At 38.9% G+C, this 23,840-nt stretch overlaps 2 protein-coding genes and 1 long non-coding RNA gene across 4 annotated transcripts; 2 read left to right on the top strand and 1 right to left on the bottom strand.

The window, feature by feature from the left end:
• Nucleotides 1-987: 987 nt before the first annotated feature.
• LOC128622468 (uncharacterized) lies at nt 988-4,281 on the top strand. 2 transcript variants are annotated; one of them, XR_008388407.1, is made up of 3 exons: nt 988-1,056; nt 1,740-1,870; nt 2,811-4,281. It is a non-coding gene; the product is annotated as an uncharacterized LOC128622468 (long non-coding RNA). The 2 variants fall into 2 exon arrangements; XR_008388406.1 differs by lacking the exon at nt 988-1,056 and having other exon boundaries at nt 1,106-1,870; nt 2,811-2,984; nt 3,443-4,281.
• A 3,477-nt stretch (nt 4,282-7,758) lies between these two features.
• Nucleotides 7,759-8,664, bottom strand: ch25hl2 (cholesterol 25-hydroxylase like 2). Its single transcript, XM_053649356.1, has one exon. It carries the CDS (start codon nt 8,662-8,664, stop codon nt 7,759-7,761), a length of 906 nt encoding a protein of 301 aa, XP_053505331.1.
• A 6,823-nt stretch (nt 8,665-15,487) lies between these two features.
• Nucleotides 15,488-22,852, top strand: s100z (S100 calcium binding protein Z). The gene is made up of 3 exons (XM_053649590.1): nt 15,488-16,103; nt 19,161-19,320; nt 22,034-22,852. Exons 2-3 carry the CDS (start codon nt 19,180-19,182, stop codon nt 22,184-22,186), a joined length of 294 nt encoding a protein of 97 aa, XP_053505565.1. The 5' UTR covers nt 15,488-16,103; nt 19,161-19,179; the 3' UTR covers nt 22,187-22,852.
• The last annotated feature ends 988 nt before the right edge of the window (nt 22,853-23,840 follow it).

The following is a 23,840-nucleotide window of genomic DNA, read 5'->3' as shown; positions in this document are numbered from 1 at the left end:
TTTCAGCAAAGGACACTAACAGATCATTACAGAGGGCAGCTCAGTCCTGGAGGTAAGCTGGACACAACGGAGATGGTGGCAGAGGAGGAGGCTGGCAAAGATGTCAGTGAATGTCAGTCGTGAATAACCCCTCCCACTCACTCCAAAAAAACACTACACTACAAAACACTTCTCAACTAAAAAAGAATGCTCGTCACCGTGTTGGTCCAAAACTACAATCTTCCCTCGGACCAAAGTTGTAATCTTTGAATTTTTTCACAAATGCCATGATTGTCATGATTGTGCTCAGATGCACATTGTTTAACATGCGTTAGTGCATTCTGAGATGCTTTTCTGCTCGGTTGTAAAGAGTTGCTTATGTGAGTTACTATAGACTTCCTGTCCGCTCTGACCAATCTGGTCATTCTCCTCTGATCTCTCTCATCAACAAGGTGTTTCAGCCTGCAAGTCTCCTCTCACAGGATGTTTTTTGTTTTCCACACCATTCTTTGTAAATGACGTCGTAGCCCCGGGTCTGAAGACGTTGAAATGCGGCTCTGCATAAGACAGTATTTCATCTGTCTCTCTTCAAATTTTGTGTGATTCCTGCAAGGTTAATTACAGTCACTGCATTTAATATACTAGTTCTTGTCATTATTGCCAGTGGGTTGTAAATGGAAGCAAGAATTTTAAATAAATCTTCACTTGTGCTGTTATTTACACAGAGGTGTTACGGCAATACTGCAGTGCCGTTATAGGTCGACCAGAAGAGGGAATTTTAAATTAATTTGAAGCGAATGTATAGTAGTTCATATTAAAAATGTATGCAAAAGGGAAAAGGCATCATTTTGTTATCTTTGTCATGTTATAAGATTTGTTATGACAAATTATTAGGAACCCCATTCTTAAAAAAAAAAGAGTAAAACTGTGCATTCAGAGATGGTTTTCTTCTTGTTTGCTCACATACTACAGCACCTCATGACGCAGGTGTCCACACTGCAAGACCATCCGAAGTTACACCTTGGTCTGAAAATGTGATCAAGTAGTCAGTGAGCAGTGAATGATCCTCAGTGTAAAGTAAATTCTTTATCAAATTCAATACTTTGCTCTTTTTTTTCCCTCTATTTGTTCTTTCTACTCCAGTAATACACGAGACGTTTTCATTTGACATGCAGGATGGATCTTTTTCTCAGTGATCTGGTTTTCTGTTTGTTTCGAACTCGTGAAAAAAGCAGGTCAATTGGCATGTGCAGCCTAGAATATGTGAATATGGTTACTAAGCAACCACACCACACTGATGATAGCAAAGACTTTAAGTGATGGTGGTAACTAGGCTTCTGTTATATATGTCAGATCATTATACTGCTCACACTACACAAAGCCTAATTAAATGACCTGACATCAGAAATGAATTGTGACCTCTGACAGCCGGGTGGATTTATCAGGTGTTGCTTGCTCTACCACACTACGGTTGTGTAAACACTAGAAATGTGACTAGAAAGTCACATTTGGATAGACTGTACTCCTTTTAGAAATAAATGTCATAAAGTTTTTAATTGCCCTGTAATTTGCCAGTTTACAATGATCTTAATTTTTTTTTTTTGCCATCTATTTGATATTTTTCTTTTTCTATTTCTATGTAAGTAAATTCTATTTTATGTCACCGGACAGTTGTAAAAAAATATTTCACTGCATGTCGTACTGTGTATGGTGGTTGTGTGACCAATAAAATTTTTAACTTGATTTGATTTGATCACCAGGAGATGTTCCGTGGTTGAGCGGTGGTACCTGGCTGACGACCCTGCAACTGACCTATGCCATATGGAACCAGTGACACCAAGCATGCATTAATGGTGCCAATGGGGCTCGTCACAGACTTGGTCACTCGGAGGTCTGTATGGCTTGGACTAGTTCCTTGGTTTTTGCTCATACTGTTTGTTTAGGTATGCTCTCTAACAAAATCCGGGGCTTTCCAGGAACAGGTGTACTTATACTTTGTATGCTGCAGTATTAAAAGTTCCCTTCACTGGATCTAAGGGGACAAGCCCAAACATGTTCCAACATGACAGTGCCCCTGTACACAAAGCAAGGTCCATGAAGACATAGTTTGCCAAGGTTGGAGTGGAAAAATTCAAATGGCCTACACCTCAATCCAACCGAACACCTCTGGGATGAATTGGAAGGCTTATTGTGCACTGGGGGGGGGGGGGGGGGGGGGGACTAAATCTGAAATGGGATATTCAAAAGCACATATGAGTGTTATGGTCAGATGTCCACAATCTTTTGGCTATATACAGTGAGGGAAATAAGTATTGAACACGTCAACATTTTTTTTTTCAGTAAATGTTAATCTCTCTTTTTCTCTTTGAAATGTTTCGACTTTCCTAATTTTGGGTCATGAACTCGTATGCAAATATTTCTTCTTATGGCTTGTCTCGGACAAGCCATAATAAAGGTTTACTGTTTAAAGCTGTTCTTTGTCGTTTTTCTGTCTGTTTAAACCGTGGAAGTCATTTTGACCCATAACATAATGGATGTAACTTTTTTTTTTTTTTTTCAAACTTAATAGCAGGGTTAATTCAACTAGAAATAAGAGAGATAATTATATGAGGTTTTGGACAAAAGTAATTATTAAATATTACAGATAATGTAATAATTGTTCTCAAAACATGACATTCATTCCATGGGGTTCCACAATTCAGACAGTGTAGATGAGCTCTTTCTCCTTAAGCTCCCTCACTTCATTGTTCCCGTAGCAACTACTAGCAAAAAAAATGGAGACGTCCTTAACATCATGTCCATTGCTTTTAATGTGTCTTGCCACTGGAAAGGTCAAATCCTCCGTTTGCAAAACGATCAGCCAGTCTTCTCTTGGTTTTCCTGAGGTGCAGCTGATTCCTGTGGGAAAGAACATGAACAACCCTTGCAGTGATGCGTGAGGAGTGATAAGAAACAAAAACAACTCTTTAGGGCCTGCGATTTTAAAAGTGGAACATCTTGAATGGGTACAGTTCTTTACATATACCTAGGCTAAAGATATTCAAACTCAATTTTTCACAACTCCTCACATTTCATGTGAACAAACATTTGCTTTATTAAGTCAATCTTTTATACTATAAGTTTGTTTGTTTTTTTTTAAATATTACAGAAGGAGTCATTTGACAGTAATAGCTAAAAGACAGGTTTATTTAAGCTTTGATTTACTAGATCAGATTTTCAGTCGTCAGAAGTTTACATACACTAATCGTTTGTATTTGGTGGCATTCTCTTTTAATGACTTGAATATGAATCAAATACTTGGGGTATTTTCACAAAATTTTGCTGTAATTTATGCTAATTCCTCCTGACAGAATTGGTGTAACTCAGATTTGCAGAATTGGAGTCTGGATATTTTTTTTCGTTAGTTTCAGTCTCCTTAGCTTACCCTATTCTGTTTTGTCCTCTTCCTGCTGATCTTCTCAAGCCTCATTCTGAACTCAGCACATGTCTCATCCTGATCTGAAGGACGCCTCTGTTAGCATACTGGGGACTTCAGCTGCTGCCTGACAGAAAAACTGGCCAAGTGCTTCCTGTTTTGGGCTCCAGATAATGACTCCCTTATTGGCTGCACCAATAGCCACTCTGTTTTATACCGCGCCACCCCCATCCCCATACTTTGTGGTCTTCCATGTTCTAAAACACATGATCTAACTAAACAGCTCATTAGCAAGTCTTTCGTGACTCAGTGTGATGAGTCTCACACTCTCACATACACAAATGTGCATGCCAGCAGAATTATGTATGATCTTCAGCTCCAAAAATGCAAATACAATTCTGAGCACAACAGTGTGTGTGTGTGTGTGTGTGTGTGTGTGTGTGTGTGTGCGCACTCAGAAGATGCAAAACTATTCTCAGTGAGCTTGTAGGAGGCTGAAAGAGATGATTAATTGAAACTGGCAACTTAGAGTGAAACTGCTACAGAGAGGCAGTGTGAAATGATCGGTACATCGTACATTCGACTTTCTGTTTCTGTGCACTAACATCTACTTATCATTATTTAGCTTTTTCATGCAAACTGCAAAGAGCCAGTACATAGCTACAATACACTGTACACTGGCTACATTAAACTGAAACACACACACACACACACACACACACACACACATAATATAATATTAATGCAGATAATTAATGCTATGCTACACCTTAACCTAACTTTATCCTTAATCTCAGTAAATAATATGAAACCTTTTGGCTCTTTTAGTTTAGTTTTGTTGTTTTTTTTCTTCATTTAGCTTCAGTTAAAAAAAGGTTTTCCTTGTGGGAAACAACCAAATGTCCCCACAAGGTCAAAATTGTCAAATATTCCTATGCTTGTGAGGACAGGTGGTCCTCACCAAAATATAGAAACATGTCTACACACACACACACACACACCATCTTCTAGTATGTAGCTCTCACTGTACAGTTTTACATGTGTAAAGTACAGTATAATGTGTAAAGAATGTGCTGTATTTAATGCATTTTCCTTTACACACTTTCTTTGCCAGCTTCCCTGCACTATATTCTCTACTATATTCTATATACTCTAGTATATTCTATACTATATTCTCTCCAGCTGATTTAGCAGGGTTTAATTTCCAGCTAAAATGGTAGCTATGATGATAAATAAACATAAACAAACTTCGTCAAAGCTACCGCTAGACGGAAATGAGGATGAGTGTTTTATTGGACAGTGTTTAGTGAAAAATACACCTATATACATAAACTCTAATACCACCTCAAGCAGGAATATCGAACACGTTTGTAACTTCTGTACCATTCAGCGAGATTCAGTAGCACTCTGAAAATGCACAGAAGGCCAGAGCTGACCGGAGACAGCATCCAGCGTGACTGCCCACTCACTAACAGTAAAAAGCTTATCGAAAAATATATATGCTTCACAAGCATGAAACACCTCATACGATCGATCAACAGAACAGCAAGCAGTCAATTTTAAGGCTAAATTACTACAGAATAAAACAAATGGCATGTGCTGTTATAGTAAAAGTTTGGTGTATAAAAAAAGCACATCCCAAAGTGTTTTCATTCCTCTTCTATCACAGCAGTTTCCCAACGATTACATTTTTTTTTTTTTTTTTTTTGTTTCACATACGTGAAACAAGTTTTGGTACACTTATTTCACAGATACACATGCTATAACCGCTATACATTTGATGAGACACCATCCGATGCTGTCTGCGTGTATGTTTTCTTCTTTCTTTTGAAGTTAATGAGACAAAAAAAAAGGTGTGTTACTGAGAAACCTGTCTGTCTCGAAGACCTTCATGTGGCACAAAAGCTTTATCTCTGGGTTTTTATCTATTTGTTTGTTTGTTTGTTTGTTTACAAAGGGCTGACAGCAGACTCTTCCATAAACGCCTCCTTACAGTAAACTTCACTATATCAATGACTGTACTTTTTTTTGTTACAGAACAAAAGGTTTTATTAATACGTCTAATAAAAGACCCTGTAATTTATTTGTTAGTGTAGAAACGATAGCATATTAGAATGAGCACATTAACAGAAATCTGTGATTGTCCCTGCAGCTGTTTTATTTATTTATTTATTTATTTTTATTAGTTGTGCTGTTGTAGAGAATTAATCAACACCTTCTGACCAATCAGATTTCAGAATTCAATAGTACAGTGTAGGGGTGTAACGATATATCGTTGTACAAAGTATCGCGATGCAAAAATGTTACGATGTGTATCGTAGAGTTATGGTGATGACGTCATGGCGTTATCGCTATGACGTCCGTTTTATCCTAGGGATTGTTTGTAGATTCTGATGACGTGCGAAATTCAGCTGGAGGGCAGGAGGTGAAAAGCAGAATGGAAGAGATGGAGGAAAGTCCGTAGACACTATTACGAGAGAAAGGTATGCACAGAAAATCACAACATATGTTGGACGTGATCCTTTTACGTTATGAAAAGGAGCAAATTTTCTACCGAATTGAAATACTTGCCTGTCATCTACTTGCGGTAGATATAAGCAACTACCTTGTCCTCCAGACATCCTTCTACTCCAGAAAACAAATGAACGCATACAAAACTATGGTGGCATGCAACTTTTTGTTAGTGGTTGGGCCACAATGACCATCGTTTGGTTTTCACCTGGGTGAGTGGAATTTTTTTTGTGTGCTGTGGATTAACCTAGCAACAAACAATCAGCACTGCTGCGCGCCTCTCCGTGTTAACGTTACGGGTGCTTACTTTACGTTAACACTCTCAAAGGTCTGCCGAAATACCACTGAATTCCACAAAATGCCACTAAAGGTTAAAGTTACTTTAACTTTACAAAGTACGGAAATAGCTAACATTACATAAACATAGCATACGTAAGATTTTGTGTATTAACTTACCTTTGACACAGCGGTCACTGCACACGAGCATTATCCGACTCGGCTCCTCCCGACCGCAGACGCAGGTTTTACAAGCCACTTTTCCCTGCGTTTTTCAGTCAATTTCTTGCATTTTTCTCCCCTTATGAACAACAACATTTGGTACCTGATAAAAGCTCCTTGTGTTTTCTCTGTTTGATCGATTTGAGCAAAACATAGGCATTTTGAGTTTGTGATAGTGCTTCCTATGTAGAAAATCACTTCCTGCCTTCCGTCTGCATTTTGCAAAACCTAAACGTAACCAAAAGCCGTTTGTATTGAGTCGAACTCACTTCAACAGAACGCTACTTATTTTAATGTTTAGGTTTTTTTTTTTGTTTTTTTTTGCGCTTTTACTGCTTTACGAGGTTCTCTCTTAGGTTTCAGCTATCTTAATCCTAATTTCATGTTAAAATTTTATTGTTCAGTGACACACCTAGTCAACTGCCAATTTACATACAGAAGGTTAAATTAAATCTTGAAATATTGTAAGTTCTTTAAGTTGTACGTTCAACAAAGAAAGTTATTGAAAATTGTCAATGTTTTGGAAATAAATCAGTTATTTGAATTTCAGTTTCACGTTTTAATTTTGTTCAAAATATCGTGATACATATCGTATCGTGGACCCAGTGTCGTGATGCGTATCGAATCGTGTATCGTTACACCCCTAGTACTGTGGTATAAAAGAAAATAAACACTGCATAAACAAGTGGGATAAAAAATTAGGAAGCCTAATTCAAATTCTTGGTAACTGAGTAAAAGAGATAAATAGACAAGAGGATGCTTTTGAAAGTCTTTAGTTTAGGTCATTAAGTGTCTAATAGTAGTAAGTTAGTGGCATTTATCAGATATAGTGCACTATATTCAACACCGCCATATACTATGCAAAATTTCTACGGATTCTAATAATTGATTTCATTGGATTTACATACAAATTAAATTATACAAGAAATCCATCACCCAGACATTAACGTTTTGTAAGTTTATGAGATAGCATGAATGGACTGTTGAAATTGTATTGCTTCAAGATTAACACACAAGTCCAGTAACCTTAACTTATTGAACATTAAAAATACCCTATATGGGTAAGGATGTGAAGGACATAGAGAGAGCTGCAGTAAATAGATGCCAGAGAGATGGAGCAGGAGAAAGGTGGTAAAAGAGAGAGGAGGCTCTCTCTCTCTCGCTCTGTTTTCTTCGATCGTTCATCGTTTAAATTATATTACATCTAGCCTCTTTTACTTACGACTAACAGATATTCAAAATGAAGTAAATGATCGATGATGAGGAGGACAATCAAAGAGCAAAATATGTTTCTAGGAAAAAATATGGAAGGAGGAAGGGTTTGAAAAAGAGGGAATATCCACTGATTAAGTCTTTCAGACCCCTTTGTCTGATCTCAGTCCGTTCTCTTTCAGGCTGCTGTGATCATTGTTGTTACAAAATTTGACAGGTGTGCTGGCAGTGCCTGCCAACCAATCCCAGTGTGTGAAGAAGGGAGCAAAATTGGTGCCAGGCTGCAGGTGATGCACGTCGTGGCGTGGTGCACCACCCCACAGACCAAATGGCACAAGGCGATGCATGGCCCAGGGAAAGTCATAACCACAGTGATCCTCAGCTGACACCCACACGTTGAAGACCATAAATGCCCAGGCAGTAAGACAGTGGCAATGCAGAAGTAGTGGGTCTACAGTAGTCCACAGGCCCACACAGATAAGCTCCCACGCTGACAGGTACTGTGTGACCAGGCTGAATGTCTGCCGGTATTGATGATGCACAGCATGGAAGGTGGCATACAACCAAGCAATGCGGTGGTGCAGGAGATGCCAAACAAAGTACTGGAAATCAAAAAGCACTGTGCAACCTGCAATACCAAGCAAGAAGGAAGTGAGCGAGGGTGCATGGCGTGGAAGTGGCACCGGTGGACGCCACAGCCATTGTGCCACGGCTGCCGGGAAGATGTAAAGCAGGTGGTTGTAGGCGGTGAGTGCTAGTGTGGTGCCCACGTTGGACCATGTGACTGTGCGTTCCGGGTGCAGCTGGTAGCGGCGAATACTTGGCCACGTTGGTGCCAGAAGGTCCAGAGTGGTGTAGAGAAGGACAAGGACCAGGTAGGTGGAGACAGAGAGAAGCACAGGGAAAAGTGGAGAGCGGAGAGTGCTGGCATGGCTCTGACGCAGGTAGTCCCAGAAAGGCTGGAGTAGAGCTTGTTCAGGAAGCGGCCATGTTGCGTTTGCGCCATCCCACGCACCCCAAAGAGACCTGCTGAGCCTGTCCACACTCATTCTGTGCTCTTCGAGAGAATTGGAGACAAACTCACAGCTTGGATTGTGTCCGTGCCAGCTCCAGTCAAGGTGATGCTGCTCTTTGCAGAAGATAGAAGGAATTAGAATCTCAGTTCAGGCTTTAAGGGTTCTGATGGTTTATAGAATTTTGGAATGGCAGATAGTCTGCAGTCGGAGGAGCCAAAAAGGCAGGACTGAAAAGCTCTGTGCATCTAAGAACCACCTCCTACATCCGCACTCTCTCTCCCTCTCTCAGTCTTGCTCGCCCTCTAGATCTATCTCTCTGACTCTCTCCATCTCTCACTTTCTCTGCTTTCCTTTCTCCTGTGTGTTTGAGAGAGAGAATGTGTAAAGGAATTCATCATTAGTGTGAGAATGATCCAGAATACCGATTTCCTCTGACTCATTGCTTGCCTCAATATAAAAAGACATGGAGTATGGAGAAAAGAAAGAGTCTGTGTGATAATCTGCCTTTACTGACTTTTCTTATGCAGCAGACTTTACATGGTGAATGAATGCAGTTGAGAACGGAGGAATCAGTCACAGTAATGTGAGGAAATGTCATGAAAATAGCCTGAACCAGACACACAGCATGACTTTTAACACTGATACTAGCTTTTAAATAAGCAACACATTTCTTTGCTTTGCTTTCACAGGTAGTCAAACACAAATGCATTAAACCGGACTTATCCAGATTATAAGCCAATACCCATAATGAAACACTGGACTGCTGTTAATATAGGAGCAATTTGGTTACCCTTTAAGCTAATAATCCACAATGAATATAATGCTGTAGATTTCAGCACGTAATAATTGAGAACACGGGAAAGCATACATAAGTACAGTGGTGCGTGAAAGTTTCTGAACCCATTAGGATTTCTACATATCTGCATAAATATGACCTAAAACACTAACATTTTCACACAAGTCCTACTGTAAAAGTAGACAAAGAGAACCCAAATAAACAAATGAGACAAAAATATTATACTTTGTTATCTATTTATTCAGGAAAAGTATCCCATATTATATATTTTTGAGTGGAGAAAGTATGTGAACCTCTAGAATTAGCAGTAAATTTGAAGGTGGAATTAGAGTCAGGTGTTTTCCATGGGACGGGATGACAATCAGGTGTGAGTGAGCGCCCTGTTTTATTTAAAGAACAGGGATCTATCCAAATCTGATCTTCACAACACATGTTTGTGGAGGTGTATCATGGCATGAACAAAGGAGATTTCTCAAGACTTCAATCAAGACTCAAACTCTCTAAAGAGTTTAAATGAGAAGCGTTATGTTAGGAGAAAGGAAAACACATAAAAAAACAGCATAAGAACTTTATCCCATCTGTGAAACAGATGGTCTTAGTATTATGATTTGCGCCTGTTTTGCTGCATCCGAACCAGGACGACTTGCCAGCATTGAGGATCGATGAATTATACCAGCAAATTCCAAAGGAAAATATCAGGACCTGAAAAGTGGGTCATGCAGCACGACAACGACCCTAAGCACACGAAAGAAGAATAAAATGAATGTTTTGGAATGGCCAAGTCAAAGTCCTGACCTTAATCCAATAGAAATGTTGTGGAAGAACCTGAAGCGAGCAGTTCATATGAAGAAACCCACCAACATCCCAGAGTTGAAGCTGTTCTGTACTGAGGAACGGGATAAAACTCCTCCAAGCCGATCAACATTAGCAGGAAACATTTAGATATGGTTACTGCTGCACAAGCGGCTCACACCAGATACTGAAAGCAAAGGTTCACATACTTTTGCCGCTCACAGACATGTAATATCGGCTCCTATTTTCCTCAATATATAAATAACCAAGAATAATATTTTTGTCTCATTTGTTTGACTGGGTTCTCTTTCTCTACTTTTAGGATTTTTAGGTTAACAAACTTTCAAGCACCACTGTAGTCTGCACTGTATGATGTGGAGCAGCCACAAAGTCAAACATGAAATAGATCCTGAATGTTATGTGCAGTGTCTCCATTTCAGCATCATTTTGGTTTAATTGATTCATTTATTTCACACACAATCTCTGCTGTTTTCATTTCAGTTTAAAAAAAAAGAGTATTTTTAATAAAAGTCTGTCATCTCTCACTTAATGGAAATATGATCGATATTAGTGTTTTCATATTATTCAAAAAAATAACACATTATATAAGACTCTAGACATAAATATGCATAGTTGTTAGGCTTTAGTAGACCATAGACTGCATCAGTTTCTCTGTGTGTTTCTTTCACTGTCGCTCTTTCACACATGCAGATGTAATTAATCATATCTTGGCTGTCAGTGATCAGAGGCACTGCTGATGTCTCACAGTAATTTTTCTACAGCAGGAAGCAACAGTAACAGCATGGCATGTTTTTTCTTTTCTTTTTAGGAGAAAGAGAAAAATGTGGAGGGGGCGGCGGGGGGGGGTCAAAGCACAGCAATGCTGTTCTCTATGGAATTCTTTTGTTAATAAACTCATCCTGCACTCACACAGTGCTGCCACATTGCTATGCATATTAATACACATCCACATTACCAAAACCATTTCACATTCAACCTTATTTTGCAGAATAAAAAAGAAAGAAAAAAAAAAGCCAGACTTATGTTTGGTTATACTGGCATATCTGTGCCTGAGTCTTAGAGTCACAGAAGGATCATGAAAAGTGTGTGTGTGTGTTTGTGTGTGTGTGTGTGTGTGTGTGTGTGTGTGTGTGTATATATGTATATATGCCAGTTTGCGCCTACCAGCAAGCTCCTAACCAGGGAGAGAGAAGGTTAACACTTGGTCCCTCTGAGAAGCCAGCCAACCTTTTTCCAAACTGTTGCTCATGCTGCATCACAGGGCAGTGTAACATACTCAGAGGAAAGCGCATTCAGCACCCACCCGCACACGTGAGATCACAGACGTCTGTGATTGGCTCTCATTCAGTTAGATTTTAATCCTGTCACCTCCTCCTCTCACACGATCTCTCAGGTTTGTTGACGTTGGAGTGGTGGAACTTTGAGCCCCAGGGTATCCTCACATTTTGGTGCTAGCTTCTGGCTCTCCCATTTATTTACCCTGCTAGATTCCCCACTTGCTCTCTGATCACAATGTACACCCTTTTAAACCACTGTAGCGTATATCTAATAGTCTATTCTGTCACCCGCTGCCTAATGTATTGCGTCACCACCTGTATTGCGTCCTTCTCTTGCCCTCCAGACCTGCCTAATTCATCCCGATGCTCTGCTTTTGGTTGGAGCCTACTACTTCCTGGCATCTACGTCTGCCTGCAGTGGATAATCCCATCCCTCCAGGATTTAGCGATTTGAGATTGCAGAAATGAATGCAAAATCAACACTGAAATATTCGTAGGAGCTTGCCATTTTTTCTAAATTACCGCCGATTTTCCGCAGCTACGGGTCAAGAAGTGTCATGTGACATCATCACAACACGCCGTTTGATGTCATCACAACATGCATTCAGCCAAAGCCCCCTTCGATTCACATGTGTTGAACATGAGTACAGCTAAAATTTAGTCTTAAAGGTTAGTTCTGCATGAGGGGGGTTCCCTGGAGGAATAGTGGCTAGCATGCGGCGCCCTCACCACCACGGCCCAGGCTCAATTCCCGGTCAGGGAACCAACCCCAGCCACCGGAGGGTTGCACGAGCCAGTGCACTCTCAGTGCCGGTCCCAAGCCTGGAAAATAGGAAGGGTTGCATCAGGAAGGGCATCCGGCATAAAACTTGTGCCAGAATCAAATATGCAGATGGGCGATCTGCTGTGGCAACCCCGAATAGGAGCAGCCAAAAGAGGAAAAATAAATTCTGCGTGAGGGGACTATTGAGGGTCTTTTTTAATTCTGAAGCCAAGTTGCTCTGTCTCTCCTTGCCCAATTTTAAATCGCACTGATGGATAAATGCTGAAAATTATAGATAGGCAAATGAGATTGCAAATGTGTTCGGGGTGGGTGGGGGAATTTTTATATCTTGTTGGGGACACATATATATATATATATATATATATATATATATATATATATATATATATATATATATATATTTACAAAAACTTTTTTTTTTTAACAAAATCTAAAGGAGTAAATCCTTTTGGTTACTGATGTTAGGGTTCGATTTAGCATAGCATTATTTAGCTACGTGAATAATTGTCAGTGGAAGGTCCTGAGATGGATAGTAAGTCAAACATGTTGGTGCGTTTTTTTATGCGTGCATACAGTGTGTGTACGTGTCTGGTAGGGACCAAAGGTCCTCACAAGGATAGGACTATCTGACCGGTTTGAACTTGTGGGGGGATAATTGGATGAAAACTTTTTTTTTTTTTAATACAAAAATGTTATCTTGAAAAAAGAGCCAAAGATTTTCCTTTTGATTACTGAAGTTCTATCTAGATAGGATTAGAAGGGACGATTATGTTACAGGTGCAATTCTGTAGTTTTATTTCTATCTGGATTACTGCCCATTATAGCTTGTTATAATATAATTACAGGTAGAGGTAGGATATGTAAATCCTCACGTTATATTTGCATTTGCCACAATGTTATGATTGTACTTTTCTATAAATAAATTCATGATCCAATAATGTGGTCATATCTTCATGTGTAGCACAAACCTCTAGCCGATGGAAATTCATGTCACGTGTTAATTTGTAGTCATATGCAAGAGGTGGAGGCAGGATGGCAATCATCCTGAGAAACTAACGCACACCAGAATCAGACTATGCTCCTGGGAAAATATTTCATCATCCTAACAAACAACATTTTCAGGCTCATGAGGTGAAAGAGACAGAGACAGAGAGAGAGAGAGAGAGAGAGAGAGAGAGAGAGAGAGATGGAAACACACCTGAGCTTTACTTCAATTTGTTATACAGGTATCTTGAATTTATTTTAGTAGTAATAATTAAGATGTAAAAAGCACTGATCAGGGAGTCTGCCATTTTAAGGGATGTCTCAATTGCAAAAACCTTCCAGTGCACTGGAATATTCGCTCCCTAAAAAAATCCCACAATGCACTGCAAAAAAAAAAAAGGGGCGATAATGCATTGTTCACCTTTACCACTTGTGGTCTGTAAGACAATAAATTATAAATCCAGTGAACTTGTGGTGATGGAACTTGCAGACACTGTAGTCTCTTGATTACCTGATGACGCTGAATTGAGTTAAAGGCGGAGCTAAAGTCATTGAAAAGAAGGCTGGCATAATTTCCAGGAATATCCAGGTGTTGAAGAAGACAGTGCAAGAGACAAGCCACTGCATCCTCTATACCTCTCTTCCGCTTATATGCAAATTTAAGGCAATCCAAAAAGACTGAAACATATGGAAGCCTAATGTTTTGAACCAGTTTCTCAAAGCATTTCATTATGATGGAAGTTAATGATACCGGCCTGTAGTGATTTAACTCTGTTGGATGAGACTTTTTGGGAACTGGAATAACATCTGATGAGTTCCATGTGACTGGTATTGCTGAAGTACAAAGTGATCGAAGGAAAAGAGAATGAGGAATGGGAGTTAATTCCAGAAATCATCAATCACAGACATTCGCTTTCAGACGGGATTAGATTTCTCAGACGATTTTTGAGAAATGGAGGGTTCACCAGTAACTTCTCAAAATGTTACATTTCATTATTATCTTTGAGTGTATGTGTCATAAAGTCTTTGTGAAACAGTGTTTTGAGAAAGGTCCCAAGTGGCCTAAACTGGAGGCTTGTTTATCCGGTAACAGTTAAATTTAGAGAGGTACAAGATGTGCTATATAATGGGTTTGTGTTAACGAAGGGGGGGGTTGGGATGTTCTGAGGTGTAGCAGGTGTGGGTAAGTGCTCCTTAGTCTCTAAGGTGTGATCTCCAGAGTGTAAACTGCAGGTGTGCTGTTGCAAGAGAGTTTCCATTTTAGTACTACAGTACATTCAGTAATAATTTAATTAAATGATTCTATTATTACACTTGAGCATTTAACAATTATTGATATGCTTTCATTATGTAATTTGACGTTTTCTGTACATTTGGGGGGGGGGGGGGAGCAGTGATACACTGCCATGTATTACGCCTCTATACGGCATTTTAGAGATGGGGACAGATTTGCGCCTTAATACAAATCTATTGTTTTTAGGTAACTTTGCACTTGTCTAGCAGGCCACGTGATGATGATGTCATAGGCAAAACAGTGCTTCAGGAGATACCAGGTGTTATATGACATCATTTCCTGGGTGTGCTTCCTTGGACACACTTGTGTAAAGTTATTAAACATTAACTGGGTTTTCATACTCTTATTTTGCAACTTTTAAAAAATGAAAAATAATATTTTATAGTCGTGCATCTATCATAGAATCCATAAACAAATTTTTTTTTTAGCTGAGAAATCCTATGAAATAATTTCTGATCTGACCTGAAGGATCATTGTGAAGGTGCCTTGTCTGACAATTTAGATACTAATTTGCTAATTTTGTGCAACTAGCTTATACCAGTTATACAGCAAGACAACAATCCAAAGCACAAGAGCAAGTTCACCCCTGAATGGCTCAAAAGAATCTAAACAAATTCAATGAAGAACCTAAATCAAGTCCTAACTTGAACCCCATTGACATGCAATGGCAGTTGATGATATAGGAAATAAACAGAAGAAATCAATAGAGGAAATTACTTTTCCACAGAAGTATATTTCCTATCCAATTAACCAGTTTTTAAAATAATAATAATATTATTTACAGTGCAAAGTAGTGGTTTGTGTCAGTTTTTTTTTATTTATGAAAAAAAATTGTTCAAAAGTCATCCAATATTGTTATGAATGGTCTGCAGTGTTCTCCACCCCAACGTAGTAATCATTAAGTAAAATTTGTGTTAAGGCTAATAAGACATTTGTCACCTGACAACACAGATATAATATAGGTATATGTGTGTGTATGTATGGGGTATCAGTGTGTGTGAGGCTGACTCCTTTTGGTTCCACTTCCTGTATTTGGTAATGTAAATAAGAAAAAGTGATTTCTTGTCTTTATTTCCCATGTCTAGTTTATGTGTTTATCTTTGATCTGCTATGTTGTGGTTTTAATCTAAGCCTGTCCATGGAAGGTTTGTCGATGGACATTTTCAGTTTACAGTGCCTGCTTAATTCTCAGAATACAACAGTGATTATATGCACTTGCACCTCGCCTATCATTCCTGTTTATTATGGTGTACATACAGTGGGTATGTAGTGTGTAGGCCAAAGTTAATAATAATTCTCAGGTGTGTAACAGGCATTAGGAAAAATCATGGAATTACCATGGGACCTCAGCTCAACCGTCACTTGTCACCACAACAACGGAGGAGGGCCCCACTCGAAAGGAAATTCATAAACAGCTTCGTTCAACACCCTCAGGCACTATTCATCTTGAACATCCGTTACTCTCACACACTCCGAGTCAGACCGGACCATCTGTCCCAGAATTCATCTCTTTGCCATACTCAGGTAAGCTCGCTTATTCACAGACATAGCCTGAATTAGCATTAAACGGAATGTTATTTTGAGTGTATATTTAATGTTTTGTGAGGAATTACTAAGGCTTACATGGTCCCATTTTCTAGACGATGTAGTTTAACTAATAGAGTTGTTTTTCTGTGCATAGTCTATTTTACGAGTTTTGGTTTGTGCAGTTTAGAGAAAAGGTCAAACCTGTTTCACTGTTTTTCACTTTCATTATTTTATCTTTGACAAATCTTTACGACCAAACTCATGTCTGGATGGATTGTGTGTTACCTGAAAAAAATCCTTCATTTGCAGTTAAATAATTAACATCAATAATTATTACAGAGCGATTATTAAGCACATTAATATAAGCAATAAAAATATAAGTTAACACTGATCATTACAGTTGCATATAGAGGAACCTCGTACAAATTACAGCTAATTTGTAGGTGATTTGTACATGTATTTTGTAAATGTGAATTAGAATAGATGTACATAGATCTGGATTTTTTTATTTTTTATTATTTAGTCATTCAATTGAATGAACTTTTATTTAATTGAAGGACTATGCTTTGGGCTTAGGGCCTGGAGTCTTGGTCAGGAGATCCACACATCCAGTATATTAAAAGATTTTAGGAGATCATTTCATGCTTTTGGAGTGTATTACATAATTCCATATAATCAGTGAAACACAGCAGACATCATTTTATTCATATCAGTAGTCAGCTTTTCAGTGTTTCATTACTGTATAGTTTATATTAATTAATCATTTGTTTATTTCTTCAGGGAGGAAAATGAATAAATAAAGCTCACCTAAATTAATAAATAAAGCTTTGAAGAGTAATTACACCCTTGATTTTGTTAGTCCCCGCTCTGTATGCACTTTAGGCATCAACTTGCGAGTGTGTGTGTGTGTGTGGAGGAGGGGCGCAGTGTGTGATGATGGTAATGAAACAGGTGAGAGGGAGGGGTTGTCCACATTAGCAATCAAATGAATAAAGCTTTACGTTAATAATGGACAGCAGAGATAGCACTGTGTCACAGAGTACTATCACAACAGGCAGATCATTCTCCACCAGAATCACACTTATGCGACAATAATAGTAATGAGCTGGATCAGCAGAGTCTATCTCAGAACTTTACTAATGTAAGTCTCTCACTGAGGGAGCAGATCCAGCTCCTGGAGCTTCTGCATCTGCTACTGAAGATGTAGACAATTATATGGAAATCGAATATTCAGGGTCATACAGGGGCAGAGATTCCAGGGGGAACAATCAGAACTAGCTATTACTAAACCCCCCAACCCACCCCCCTCCCCAACACACATTTATACTATGAGCAACTGAACCGTATGTAGGAGTAATTGATTTTGTAACATAATTGGTGTTCCGAATCGATTGTGAGTTTGTCGCAATAAATCAGGTAAAAATGATAAAAGCCCTCCACCATTGCACAAGTTGGTAACACCCAACTGTTGCCTCACAGCACAACACAACACTACTGCCGTTTGACCGGGAGAGCACAGGTAGCTCTGATGTTGAAGAGAAGACAATTTCGCACTGCTGGTCACAGAGGGACAGTAAAAATAAATATGAAGGAGGAAGGATAATGTGGTCTAATCTAGCTAACAACACTCCACATATACTGTCGCTAGCTAGCTAAGTCATTGCACTTTATCCCTAACTATCAACATAACAAGTGAGTGAAAAACTGCCTTGTGTTATGTTAGCTAAATTTTATTTTAATAGTTCCCATTATAATCATCAACAAGTGTGAACACTGGACGCTGCATTCGCACTGTGCACTGAAGTGGCATGTTAATATCTTACCATAAATGATGTGTATAACGTTTAATCGGGTACAGCGTGCATTAATTTGGACTGTTATTACACCCTGTGTAACTTGTTTTAATGAAACAATCATTGGTTTTTATCCAAAGCGACTTACGAGTAGCGCTACCGTGCAAGATTTATAATTGACTTCTAGAGAAGCAAAGAGCGCCGAGTAGATGTAAGGTGTAAGAGCCAAAGTAAGTTTTTTAAAGATAATGTGGGGGTTTTGCATTTTATGGGTTAGTTAAGTGCTCACGGAAGAGGTGGGTCTTTATTTTATTTTAAAAATATATGATTATTATGTTTATTTAATTAAAAAATATCAGGAAGCGTACCCATTCACACTTCATCCCCCCAGTGTTCAAACCAAATCTACGCCCATGCCATATTCAGTGAATGGTACAAACCAGGTGTTGTGCTTAGCTTAGGTGTTTATATAGTAATAAGAGGATCGGCTACACTTACAGCTACAACAATATTAATATTTTAAAATTTTATCGTAATATTCAGCAAGATCATTTCTGATCATTTATTCTAATAAAGCAGTTCCTTTCCATTTTTAAATACTCATTAATTAAACCTTTAATACTCTACTCTGGAATTACTCTTTAATTAAGCCTGAGAGGTTAATAAATAGAGTTCACATAGCTGTCTGCAGATGATGCTGGAAATCAGTTGAGTTTTCACCTGATATTGATGATGAACAGCTTTTAAAAATACGCATCTATATACAGCACACTAACTATTCACTCCGACTGATTTCAGTGAAACATTAAGAACTGCAAAAGACAGCCCTATTAGACCCTCCTTTTGTCTGTTAAAACTGTATTAACAGTTGATTTAATTTGATTTCAATTTTCAGTTGCATACTTTGTCATTTTTAAAGCCTTAATAAATCAAATCTTTATTTCCTGCAACCTCAGATAAACTCTGAAATCTATTTTCTTCTCTTCGCTCCTCGTTTCTTGGATCATGCATAACTGTAGTCTACTGAATGCTTTCCTTTAATTGGCTAACTTAAATTACATTTAATTAGGCTAGCATATGAAGGTAAACTGGGGTGTGTCTTATGCATATAACATAGTGTAAATAAGGGACACATGGGCTGGAGGTTGTTTATACACAGCTGAGACTAATTCATTAGTTGCGCTCAAATCAGTGCTTGATTTGATGTTGTTTTGGGAATTAGATATATTTCGTCTGGGTTTTTTTCTTTTTTTGTGTGTAGTGTACTCTGTGCAGTGATCATGCCAAGCCAGCTGGAGGGAGCAATGGACGCTCTGATCCGTGTCTTCTACAACTACTCAGGTAACGACGGAGACAAATACAAACTGAACAAAGGCGAGCTGAAAGAGCTTCTGAACAGTGAGCTCACCGACTTCCTCACAGTAAGGTCACACACACACACACACACACACACACACACATTCTCTGGACACAGCATAGAGACAGAAAGAGAATGAGAGATAGAGAGAGAGACAGTGAACGAGCAGAAACAAATAATGTAGTTTGTTAGCCAATTAATAATTTTTTAAAAATAATTATGTATCTATGTATTTGTTTGTTTAATAACAGTAATGAATACAATATATATGGAATAAAATTAGTGTCAGTAGAATCTGAATTTTTAATGCTTGAAAAAAAAAAGCCCAATACATTCAAGCATTACAATTCTACACATGCTATTTTTTTTTTTCAAGAATTACAAATTGAGGTTCTGTTGATTGTGATTTCACTCCATACATATGGAGCTATTTACTTAACAGCTTGTAGCTACAGACAGAGCTACAGGTAACCTGTCGTCTACAGCTGGTATAAGCACAAGAAGCTGTGTGCAGAAAATGCAGTTGCCGGTGTTGCGAGTGAGTGGATGCACTGATGAAGCTCAGATGCCAGGTTTTTTTTTGTGGTCTGCTAATTTCTGCTTGTTCAACATTAAAAGGAGCAATTTACTGCTTCTCAACAGGACCTATAAAGACAATTTCACTGAAACATGTCACAGTGTTCGGCAACACAGTGTGTTAATTTGGGTCTCACCTCCACAGAGCAGATTGCAACATAGAGCTGTCTGGGAAGACACTAGGAGGCAGCATTTTGCCCGAATGAGGTTCAGGAACAGGACTCTGTACAACAAGGCACAGAATGCACTGATTTAGGGGATTAGAGCAGCCAAAAGATGCTTCTCTGAAAAGTTGAAGGAGTAATTCTCAGCCATGGACGCTACGTTACTGTGGAAAGGCCTTTACAAAGTATAAAAAAGTCATGCCCACACTCTGTGGAAATCCTACAACTGGCCAACAACCTGACTTCTATTGTAGATTTTAAAAAATGTACAATGAAGATGCTAGGATTACTGATGGCAGTGGTAGTTCCCTTGGGTTTACCAGAACTAAGACACTTTCAGAAGTGGGTAATCAACTTGCAGCAGGATACCAAACACTACAGACAGAAACGTGTCCTAATTGCAGATCCGGTATCCCAAATGAAGAGAGAGATTTGGCACCCCCAGGAAGGTCACCTGTGTCTGTGAGTCTGTCCCTAAAGAATGAAGCTCTGACTGCGACCTAGCATTCCAGGAACATCTTCTGAACACAAGAGCCTCGGGTACATAGCGGGCTCCCCTACAAAATGGAAACAGACTTTTAAATCGATCATTTAATTTATTAAAGAAAAAAGGTCATGTAACATTTGTATCATCCATGTGGGAAAAAATAAAATTGACCCCCTAAATTTAATAACGGGTTACACCATCTTCAGCAGCAATAACTCCAATCAAAAGCTTCCAATAACTAGAGAGCAGACTTTCACATTGCTGTGGAGGAATTTTGGCCCACTTTTCTTTGCAGAATTGACTTTCATACATGGACTGCCCGTTTAAGGTCCTCCCGCAGCATTTCAGTGGCGTTCAAGTCAGGACCTTTAGACTGCGCCACTACATAACCTTAATTTCGTTTACATTCCATTTGTTTAAGACATTCAGAGGTGGACTTGTTCTTGTGCATCAGATCATTGTCTTGTTGCATAAACCAATTGCTTCAGATCATGGACTGATGCCGGGTATCCACCTTCAGGATTTTGATGGGACCAGGGTCTACAGAGATCCTGGTCCCATCAATTTTGGAAAGGAATTTCTTTTGATAGTGGCATAGTGTGCTGCTTGTTGAGACCTTTTAGCTTACTTCACATTGTTGAAATGGTTTTATTTAAGTAATGTTTAGATTCAACAGGACTGGCAGTAATCCAAACCTGGGTGTGTTTAGTCTGAACTGAACACAATTCTCAATTAAATTAGGTTAAAGTTGGTTGATTGAGAAATTAAGGAGGCGATTGTTTTCCAAGGCCAGTTGGTGTTAGATATTTTAAAAAAAAAACTTCAATAAACAAATTAATCATTTAAGAACTGTATTTAACGTTTTCTCAGGTTGTTTTTTTATCTTAATTATATTTTATATCTGAAAAATTGTGACAAATATGTCAAAAAATAGAAGAAATAATCAAGGGGCAAATACTTTTCATGGCACTGTAGTAGTTTTAACATTTTTGAGTGTAGCACAACATAGTTTACTAAGTGGTTGAGAGTTATTTAGTGAGCTTAATGAAAGTGGAACATCATGCCCTCTTTTTTCTAACCTTCAACTGTCCAGTTTCCTGTAGCCTTTATGGGTATCTGTATTCATATCAGTCTAGCGTGCATTATCTGTTCAATTCGAAATATTTATTCATATTCTGTTATGGTTGACATTTGACCAATTATTGCCACAAAGAAAACGAATAAATAATCTGTTGCTCTTGCTCTCTCTCTCTCTGTCTGTTTCTGTCTCTCTCTCTCTCTCTGTCTCTCTCTCTGTCTCTCTCTCTCTGTCTCTCTCTGTCCCTCTCTCTCTCTCTCTCTGTCTCTCTCTCTCTGTCTCTCTCCCTCTCTCTCTCTCTCTGTCTCTCTCTCTGTCTCTCTCTCTCTGTCTCTGTCTCTCTCCCTCTCTCTCTCTCTCTGTCTCTCTCTCTCTCTGTCTCTGTCTCTGTCTCTCTCTCTCTCTCTGTCTCTCTCTCTGTCTCTCTGTCTCTCTCTCTCTCTCTCTCTCTCTCTCTCTCTGTCTCTCTTAGTCACAGAAGGACCCTATGCTCGTGGAGAAGATTATGAATGATCTTGACTCCAATAAAGACAATGAAGTTGATTTTAATGAATTTGTGGTACTGGTGGCAGCACTGACTGTGGCCTGCAATGACTTCTTCCAGGAAATGCAGAAAAAGAAATGAGAGTGCAGAACATCACACACTATAAAGTAGATATGTTATAATATTGTGCTAAAACTTGCTCTGTTAGCTTGTGATTGTAAATGTGCAAAACTATAGCATGTAAGTCCTTGTGTGCATGACTGGGTGTGTCGCGTTTATGTGTCTACCTGAATCGGAAACTTTCCCCTTAACCAACGTTCACTGAATATATTTAATTTGTGAAATTCATCAATGAAAAATTTTACCATTGGAGTGAAAATTAAACAGATTTGATTACTTTGGCTCACAATCTGAATTACAGAGTTACTGTTTATTCGTTCATTTAAACACTTGCTTTAAACACGGTGTGGTGTGCTCAGACCAAATCAGAGGATCCCTGTGAGTGAATTAGTGATCGTCATAGATATAATATAGCAGTCAATTGCTGTTAATAAATGCCATTAACATAGCATGCAATATATTTAATAAAACCTGTTTGTCCTTAACACAAATGAGTGTAACAGATACCACTGTACACAGAATCCAAAATCATGAGAGTTGATTCGTTTAATCCAAAATGAATATACACTATTACTTGTAATCACTGATAATTATTATTTAAAGTAGGTCTACATTACAAAGCTATTTGAGAAATCAATCTATGAAACTTTTGTTTAAAAGTTGACCAACATTAAAAAGTTATTTACGATATCTTTTTATCTATTTGATTATTTGTTTGAACAGTCAAACTGTTCTTTACATCCATTAAAGCTGGGATTACGTTACTATTCAATGTCGAACAGAATAATGCGTACCACAACATGGTACAGAGAGGGAGGGAGAGAGAGAGAGAGAGAGAGAGGGAGAGAGAGAGAGAGAGAGAGAAGGAGAGAGAGAGGGAGAGAGAGAGAGAGAGAGAGAAGGAGAGAGAGAGGGAGAGAGAGAGAGAGAGAGAGAGAGAGAGAGAGAGAAAAGGAAAGAGAGAGGGAGAGAGAGAGAGAGAGGGAGATGAGACTTCACTGCAGATTGAGCGTGACGTATTTTAGATTTTATAACGTGCAGCGAGCTTAGACTGCGATGTTTGAGCACAGACACACAGGAGGCCGCTTAGGTGCAGAACGTGGAGAGTTTTATTCGGCAGTGTGAGTGTGTGGGTGGAAAAAGGGGTGGTGGTGTGATGTGCTCGGGTGTTGGTGTCGTCCTTGGGGCTGTAGAGGGCGTGATGGGGTCTCCCAGAGAAGCTGAGGTCCCGTTTGGCGGTCAGGGAGCTCTGTGGATTACACTATGTGCATTAAAATCACCACACCACATTACCATACCTTCTTCCTTCCTATTTTCTTGGCTTCTTTATCAGCCTTCCATCCAAAGCTACCTGAATTTACATACTCATGTTCCCAACATTTTTATCTACATGCCCCTTCAGTGAACCCCAATACGCTATCTTAAATTTCTAATGGCATCTCTGCCATTTCCACCTGTATCACTGATATAGGAGATGTTCTAAATGCCCCACATTCTATTCTTGAATTTTTTGAGATTGTATGCCACCTATTTTCCATAACGCTAATACTGATGCCGAGCTATATACTTTAGAGCCATAATCTATTATTGGTCTTATCAATGCACAATATACTCTTTTTAATGATTGTCGAGCTGCATCCCAATCTACCCCTTCCAGACATCTTAAAATATTTAT

This window comes from Ictalurus furcatus, chromosome 18, assembly GCF_023375685.1.
Source record: "Ictalurus furcatus strain D&B chromosome 18, Billie_1.0, whole genome shotgun sequence".
NCBI lineage: Eukaryota > Metazoa > Chordata > Actinopteri > Siluriformes > Ictaluridae > Ictalurus > Ictalurus furcatus.
Note: the sequence above shows the minus strand (reverse complement) of the source record. Positions and strands in the feature narration are given on the sequence as shown.